The sequence below is a fragment of the Sminthopsis crassicaudata genome, chromosome 2 (genome assembly GCF_048593235.1).
Source record: "Sminthopsis crassicaudata isolate SCR6 chromosome 2, ASM4859323v1, whole genome shotgun sequence".
NCBI classification, from domain to species: domain Eukaryota; kingdom Metazoa; phylum Chordata; class Mammalia; order Dasyuromorphia; family Dasyuridae; genus Sminthopsis; species Sminthopsis crassicaudata.
In genome coordinates this window covers 259589766-259599041 of record NC_133618.1, presented here as the reverse complement: position 1 = coordinate 259599041, position 9276 = coordinate 259589766, and the positions used below count along the sequence as shown (strand labels likewise).

At 36.3% G+C, this 9276-nt stretch overlaps 1 protein-coding gene across 1 annotated transcript; it reads right to left on the bottom strand.

Annotated features, from left to right (window-relative positions):
• Positions 1–2642: 2642 nt before the first annotated feature.
• On the bottom strand, positions 2643–3302 carry RNASE10 (ribonuclease A family member 10 (inactive)). Its single transcript, XM_074284760.1, has one exon. The coding sequence runs from the start codon at positions 3300–3302 to the stop codon at positions 2643–2645; it is 660 nt and encodes a 219-aa protein (XP_074140861.1).
• Positions 3303–9276: the final 5974 nt, after the last annotated feature.

Genomic DNA, 9276 nt, shown 5'->3' with positions numbered 1-9276 from the left:
GGTGTTAAATGTGGGTCCATGCCTAGTTTCTGCCATACTAATTTCCAGTTTTCCCAGCAGTTTTTGTCAAATAATGAATTCTTATCCCAAAATTTGGGATCTTTGGGTTTGTCAAAGATTAGATTGCTATTTTTATTCACTATCTTGCCCTGTGAACCTAACCTATGCCACTGATCAACTAGTCTATTTCTTAGCCAATACCAAATGGTTTTGGTGACTGTTGCTTTATAATATAGCTTTAAATCAGGTACACTTAGACCACCTTCCTCTGACTTTTTTTTCATTAGTTCCCTTGCAACTCTCGACCTTTTATTCTTCCATATGAATTTTGTTGTTATTTTTTCTAGGTCATTAAAATAGTTTCTTGGGAGTCTGATTGGTATAGCACTAAATAAATAGATTAGTTTGGGGCACATCAAAGATTTTAAACACTTTTTTGTGTCATGAAGTACATTGACAATCTGTTGAAGCCTGTGAACTACTTCTTGGACTATTTTTTTAAATATTTAAATTAAAATACAAGGAATTACAAAGGAAACAAATTATATTGACATATATTTTTTAAATGTGCATTTCAAAAAGTTCATAGAGCTCATTGAGACCTGGCAGACCAAGTATTATTATATTATCAAAAGTTCATTCCTTTAATGGGTGGTGGTGAGAGGGATGGGGCAAAGTCCAGGAAGAAACCTGTTCTTTGATAAGAATTTTTTTAAGTTTTTAAATTTTATTTTTACATATATTTTCTCAATTACATGTTAACCAACATTCTGATATTTTAAAAAATTTCAAATTCTCTTCTCCCTTCCCTTCTCTCACCCTTTTTTTTAAGAAAACAAGCAATTTAATATAGACTATACATGTGCAGTCATGTAAAACATTTCTACATTATCCATGTTGAAAAGAACCATCAAGAAAAATTAGATTAAAAAATATGCTTTAATCTGTATTCAGACTTCTTCACTTCTTTCTCTCGTTGATAGCACTTTTCATCACAACTTCTTGGATCACTATATAGCTGAGAATAGCCAAGTTACTCTCAGTTGATCATCCTAATATTGATGTTACCATGTACAATCTTTTTCTGTTCACTTCACTGAGCATCAGCATCAATTCATGCAAGTCTTTTCAGGTTTTTCTGAAATGTGCCTGTTCATAATTTCTTATAGCCCAATAGTATTTCATCACAATAATATATTGCAACTTGTTCAGCCATTACCCAATTAATAAGCACCCTTCAATTTCCAATTCTTTGTCACTACAGAAAGAGCTGCTATAAATATTGTGTACATTTTCTTTTTTCTTTGATCTCTTTGGAATATAGATCTTCGGAATATAGATACTTCTGGGTCAAAGGAATATGCACAGTTTTGTAGCCCTTTGGTCATAGTTCAAAATTGCTCTCCTGAACGGTTGGGTCAGTTCACAATTTCAGCAACAATGTCTGGGTGTCCCTATTTTTCCATATCCCCTCCAACATTTGTCATTTTCCTTTTCTGTCATATTAGCCAATCTGATAGATATGAGATGATACTTCAGAGTTTTAATTTGCATTACTCAAATCAATAGTAATGTATAGTATTTTTGTATGATTATAAATCCCTTTGATTTTTTTCCTTCTGAAAAATATCTATTCTTATCTTTTGATCATTTATCAATTGGAGAATGACACATTCTTTAAATCTTACTTCGTTCCTATATATCTACAATATACATCTAAATCATGAATTCACTTTGTCCTTATCTCAGTATAGAGTATCAGATAATTGGTTTATATCTATTTTTTGTCAAACTGCTTTTTAATTTTCCCAGCAATTTTTGTCAAATAGTGATTTCTTGTTCCAAAATTGTGCATCTTTGGATTTGCCAAATATTAGATTACTGTGGTCATTTATTACTCTGTATTGTACCTGATGTATTCCATTGATCCCCCACTCTATTTCTTAGGCAGTACCAGATTATTTTGAGGACTACTGCTTTGTAATGTAGTTTTGTATCTAGTATTGCTATGCCACCTTCCTTGCATTTTTTTTTAAGAATTACTTCTATAGAGCTTTCACACTGATAGATAACCATGAACAGTACAAGTAGGCACTCACTAGAACCCTTCCTTAAATGTCTTCATCTTTTTTTTTTTGAGTCAACAGAATAAAATCAGTTTGTTTTTCTATTATTTGATTATTTGATTATCTTCCCAAAGGGCAAAGCCCTCTAAGTATGCCCCACTTCTAGAAGAACCTCCCTAGGGGGATTGCTGTAGGGGTGATAAAAGCAGTGAAGGGTGAGAGCCCAGTTGTACCAACACCTCTTCCCAGGGCCTTTCTTGCAGAATTTCTTAAGATGTGTGTGTGTGGATGCAATAGTAAGAGAAGAAGGAAGACAATGTTAGGCAATTCTCTTGGTTTCTTGACCTTAATTTATTCATTTGGGAAGTGAGAGGGAAAGAAAGGGAAGGAAGGGGAGGGAAAAAATAAGTATTTATGTATCAGGAACTATACTAAGTGCTTTTTACAAATCTGATTTCATTTGAAGTGATAGGGTGGACTAAATAATCTGTATATTCTTATTAAGATCTGAAGTCAGTTTTTCTATGTTCTTCAGAGAAGAACAAACAGGATGAGGGAGAAGAAACATCTGCATTCTTAGGCATGTTCTTTAAAAGTCCGGGGGTTCAATCCATCACAAGAAATGACTATGTTCATGGTCATAGGAATGCTTTGGTAATTGCACTTATGGGGGGAGACCATGTCATGGATCAGTTGGCAGACAGTCAACTGTAAAAGTTCTCTGCTCTGGTGACAGTTATTTTCCTTTTTCTTACAAGGAATACTTGGGGTGTCACAGATGGCTCTGATTGTCTTGTAGTGCTCGTGGATGAAGGTGTGCTTCTCCTTACAGGTGCCTTTTGGCCCTGGTAACTTCTGGGCCATCATGATGTTGCAGTCCCTATTGTCCTTGAGCTGCCTAGAGTATACTATAACCTCCTTTTGAAACAACTCCTCAGTTACTAGGGTCTCATGGCCCACAACTTCCTTTTCACGGGTTTCTGCCAATGATGTTTTCACCTTATTCAAAAACATGTCATTCTTGCCAGTCTCCTGTAGTTCTGTAGTTTGGGTGCCTCCTAAATCATCTGTGACTTCTGCCTCCTCCCATGAGTCACTGTCCCACAATGAGTTCTGCAGCTCCTGATTATCTCCTAGTTTTGTGGAAGTCAGCCAAAGCCCCAGGCCCAGCCCCAATCTTAGCCCCAGAAGCAGCAGCAGCAACACAGGAAAGGTCTGCAGCAAGACTGATTTCATTTTTCCTGTGACACAAGAAAGAGATATAGATGTAGAGGGAAGAGGGGGAGAAACCTGTTGTTTTTTAAGACACTCATCTCCCCAAATCCTCTCAGTCTTGTCCCTTGCTATGTTCTTTCCCTACATTTCCTCATGTACACATGACAAAGTATCCCTCTCCTTATATTTCACATATCTCCAATGTTTTCTACTTTCTCACCTTACTTTGGCATCTTCAGATCATAAACTTAGAATTAAAATGGGCTTTAAAAATGATTTCCTTTAGCTTCCTCATTTTCCAGATGAGGAAACAGAGGTACAGGGAGGTTTTACCCAGGAGTCACAAGGGGGTAAATATTGGAGGTAAGATATGATCATTTCCTCTGATTGAAAAGCCAATGACATTTTTACTGTAACTCACACTGATCTGAGACAGTCTGTTATGGTTCTGGGACTTTCCTGGGAGTTTCCCAGGTCCTGTGCTAAAGTTTCCATAGAAACAAGATTTGTCTCTTCTTCAAGTTGAAGAGGCCTTAGAAAACATCTTTCTTCTGGAGCTGACAAGGACTAGAGTTGTAAGTTAGTTAAATAAATGAAGTTAAAACTTTTTCTATAGGGAAAGAATTCAAGTATTCCCTTAGAACATAAATGACAACAACCTCAAGGTAGAAGCCAAGGATAACATAAATTCATACAAGCACACTTCTTTTCAGCAAGATTACAATCATAGTCTAGTGAAAATATGAACTTGGGATCATAAATTCCAAAGCTCCAGGTAATGCATGCAGCAAGTTTCTTTGAGGATAGTCTTTATTTTTTTTCCCCTTTCACTTGTAGCAAATGGATTTACCTTTCCAAAATCTGAGCAATATCTCCAAGAATAGGGAAACCAGTTCCAAACTTCACTGCATATTGAGAAACTGCTAAGTGTTTGGAAAAAATACTGGCTTATTGTCTACACACTGTAGTTTCTGGTATTTGTTCTGATATTATTTTTCTTATTTGGGGAAAGTCATTCTGATTTTCTGAGTTTTAGTTTCCTCATCTGTGAAATGTAGTAGATTAGAAGACTTAGGTTTCATTCAGTAATAATACTTATGATCCTAAAAGTAGATAAAGCTAAAATATAGCTTTGTTTCTCTAGCAATTTTTCCTTATTGTGCAAGAAGAAATTCACTCCCCATACACATCATCTATTCCATATCCCCAAGTCAATTCAGGGAAAAGAATATTTGCTATTGTATCCCAGGGCCAGATAAAGCTTGCAGAGGTAGGTGTTGCATTGACAGGCCTCTTCTGAAGCTAATAAACTAGTTTTTACCCACATATATTTGAACTTCAGCCAATCCCAAGGTAGGATAGAGGATATAGGATAGCTAGCTGCTGGGATTACCTTGTTTACCAAATCCAAAACTGAGCAAAGATGCATTAAGCTCTGAATCCAAGTCAGATTTCAATAGGTTGGTTCCTTTCTGGTATTTCTTCCAGTACTCCCAACACTGAGATAACTTACCTAACCACCAGAATAACTTCCAAGACTCTCCTCAGTTTCCTGTGCTCCCCTTTTGCTCCTCCTGGAGGTCCCCTTTCCACCTAAGTCTTCCTTCCTTTGAGCAGATGCTGATACTGAGCTACAGAGGAAATAATAGTGAATCTCCTAATGTACTATTTATCCTTATATACAGTTTTGTCCCCTCCTTCCACTGCCTTAACTCCTAACTCTTTGGGTATATTCTCAGCCTATTCTTATTCCTACCCCCAGAAATTCTATGAAATCCGGTCATTTGGAGACTGAAACACTTCCGATCATCAATCAGGGAAATGATCCAAGACTGTGGAATGACTGGCAACTGTACAATCATTGGGAGGTTCTGCTCCTTGCTTACACCCGCACAGTTCCTTTATTTGTGGCTGATCTACAGCCACACACCTGAATTTAAATGTTTTCAATATTCCCTCAAGCTCTGGTTTAATTCTTTTCTGGATGAAGTCAGGCCTTTTGTCTTCATTGAGTTTAACTGTTCATTATAGATATTTGACTTTCCAGTTTAAGAAAATATATTAAAGGAATATCATTGCAAGATGGTGAAACACTGGCCTAGGAAATGGGTCCAAATTTTGTCTCTGACACATACTGATTGATACATGCGGGGCAAGTAACTTAAGCACTCATTGCTCTAGGATATGACACTGTCCTAGACTATATATATTGCAGAGATGGTACCAAATTGGTAGAGGAAGTTTCCCTTATTTGGGAGTGCCATATACAATGAAATCACAGGTTTCATATTGCTGAGAGTTAAGGTGGCATACGAGATACAAGTTTGGTCTTGAAGCTCACAAATCACATGTGTGATCATGGAAGCAGGATCACAAGCCTAATTCCTTAGTCTCCCAGAAAATTCTCAAAAAAATTTAGGTTTCAGAAAACTTGTTACAGTTTACTCCCACAAGTACTATTTGATTTTCACAAGATAGCATCCTGAATTTTTAAATGAGAAGACTTGCTTAGGTTTTAAAAACTAATAAGTGAGATTTGAAACTTAAACTCAGGTTAGATCCACTATGACCTGTTGTGATCCAAGGACCGTTACTATTGTTATAGACGAACATTTTGCAAGTTGATCTCTAATATTTTCAATATTTACAATATGACTGTTTATATTGTTCTTTCTGGTATGAAATAAGAATAATAATATTTTAAGTTTTGCAGAGTGGTTTACATATGCTAACTCAATTTATTCTCACAACCACCCTGTGAGGAAAGCCCTATTGTTTTCCCTACTATGCAGATGAGGAAACTGAGACAGTTGGAGGTAAACTGAATTGTGCAGAGACATACAGTTAGTAAATATTTGTTGCAGGTGAGGTAGGAGTTAGTTGAAATTTAGAAATGAATACAAGAGAAGGCTTAGAATCATTGAATCCCCATATTGGAAGGGACCTCCAATTTTTGGGTAAGATTTTAATCCCTTCTCTAATATTTCCAATAAAGAATTATCAAATCTTCTAGAAATCAAGGACACTTACATATAAATTAGTTTATCAATTAACTCTATGAATTTCTTCTCCAGTAGATAGTTACAGCACAGATCCTAAGTCAGAAATTAGAATAAGATAATAATTACTTCTCCAGTTTCATGGCCAATTCCTTCTTCCCTGCTGAAACTTGGTTTCAGGAAAAAAACAAAAAACTGATATCTCAGTATAAACCTCAGTATAATTTGTTCAGACATTCTGGAGCCAGCTAGGACTTGATCAAGAGAGTCAGTGATTACACTTTCCGTTTGAACATTTGCATCTTAGAAATCAGCAAATACTACAAATTAGATCTTAATTTATTTTTCTGTTTATAAGAAAATGTTGGAGAAAATGATAATGAAGCAAAATAAACTTTTAAAATATTGCATGTTTTCAGAAAGGTGGTTGTAAGATAATTCCTGGTGTGCTTCCCTTGAATGACAATTTTTGTCTTAGGTTCTGGGTAGTCTTGTATGACTCCCAACAACATAATTCAGCACTTCTTACCCTTATGTTTCTTATTAATCAGCCAGTAGAGGCAATTAGCTCTCAACAAAATCATTCCCTAAGATAGTATAGTAAAAAATAATTTCTATAAAACATTATTTTTATAAACTTGGGGCACATTCTCCCACAATACACATATAGTTGGTGGAAAAACTTAAATAAGACTAAGAGAGGATGATGGTTATTAGGATATGTGTAAGAAATGTGTGGCAAGGGCAACTCAACTCTCAGTATTTCAAGTTCTAGAAATCTTTTTTCCTAGAGTTCTTTTGACTACAATGTCTTTTGCTCGGTAGGCTGCTTCACCACCAGGCTGGGTTTGCTCTTCACAGGGCATCTCTGCTTGGTTGTTTGCTCATCTGGGTCCTTATCTGGGTTCACATCCTGACTCTTAATTACCAGAGGCCACATTTCTTGAAGCTGCTTCTTCCCTTGAATGACAATCTTTCTATATCAGGGTCTGTCTGGAATGTATGTAATTTCTCAGTTCTATTTGCCTCTGATTCTGGGTGACTGCATATCTGTATGCTCTTTCCCCTCTATGTTATCTTATTCACTTAGAGGTAGTAACTCTTATTTTGTTCCTTAAATCTCTCATAAGGGATCATATATTGTTTTTACATGAAAACCTTTGCATGTTTAATGACTGCAGTCTGTGACTATATCACTTGGTCATTTCCCTTTTTATAAACTTCAGAGCCCAGATGATATTGAGGAAGTCATCTTTTGTGTGTGTTTAACTTTTAGAGTTCTGCTGTTTTTTGGTCTCTTCACAAGAAATATTTTCAGAATGATTTTTCTGTCTACAGAATTTCCAAGAAGACCATGAGGAAGTAGAGAGGATAGAGGAAACAAGAAAGAAAGATCAAAGAAAAAGAGAGATAAGCCATATAGGGGCAGGATATGTCTAAACCTTGGCAGATCAGGTATCAGGTTGTTCCTTCCTAAAGGCACTCTACTTAATACTGTGCCTCTCTTCCTGGCCAGACTGGATCAAATTGCATTGTCTGCCTGATTGTATCCATTAGGTTTTAGGCAGGTTTGCTGTCCAGGACACCTCCATTGACTGCCTTTATTACTTGAGATCTTCCAAGTTCCCCCCTCTAATTGGATCTGATCTGTCCTGAACTTCATCCTCTGAATAGGAAACTTTCCAAGTCAACAATTAGCTAACCTAATCATTCAATCTATGTGACCTTGCTGAGGGTTTAGGCACCCCCAATTTTTTAGGTAACTGCAATTCAACAATGGTTCCCCTTGGAGTCAAGCACATATATCCAAGCCATGTCTCAGATTGACTCTAAAGATAAATAATTCAGAAAAAATGAGAAAGCCACTGTGAATTTCTAACCCTGTACTTAGTTTTTATTTTGCTTTACAAAATGTATTCTTTTTTTAAAAAATTATTTTTTATTTATTTTTAAAAATGTATTTATTTTATTTAAAATTTTATTTAAAATTTTTTATTTTTATATCACCATGGTATGCCATATATCCTTTCCCTTCTTTCTTCCTACAAAATGTAGTTTAACTTATAGTTGATTAATTTTTCAGGATTGCATGAAGCTAGGATAGAGATTGGAATTTCATTGGAATGGGGACTGAAGCTTAAGAGATTTATGGGTTATCACTTGAATTATTTTATATCCATAGAAAGTGAACCTGGGAGGGAAAAACTGAAGGTGGGAAAAAAATGAGAATTTCATGAATACTCCAAGAAATGGTCTGGTACCCAGTGCCTGGGCACAAGTATCTGAAGTTATTTGGTGCCCTGGTATCCAGTGCCTGGGCACAAGTATCTGAAGGTATTTGATGCTTTAATTTGATAGAGCAAGCCACCGGACTAGACTGTTTCTTCCTACACACCAGGGGAGTTAAAGTAGCTTGAACCTAGCCTGCCACCTCCTGACTTTTCCTGATATAGCACTCTGAATGCCCTTGGAGGGTTGGATTATCCATAGCAAAAACAGTCAGTGAATCAACAAGCATGTATTACATGTTTATTGCCTACAACAAAGAGAAGCACAGTGTCTCAATAAGGAAAGTTGAGAAATCATTTCTGCTCCTGATTTTTCTGGTTTCTTTGAAGATTCCTTAAATCCTATCTTCTGCAAGAAGCCTTAGAAAGATTCTTCTTCCTTACTGCCTTGCTAGTGTTTTCCCTTTGAGTTTACTTTCCATGTTTACTGTATATATTCTATATGTAAGTAGTTATTTCATCTCTCCCCCATCAGAATGTGTGATCCTTAAAGACAAAGGCTATTTTTTGCCTTTCTTTGATCTTCTGCCTTAGGACAGAGTCTGGCACATAGTGGCTGCTCAGCAAATGCTTGTTAACTGACCGACTACAGGATTGAGAGAGTAAGAAAGACAAAAGTATTGACCCTTTATAGGAATATTTCCGTTTTTTCCCGCCATTGCATAGATGGCTTCAAGAGTGTGTGTGTGTGTGTGTGTGTGTGTGTGT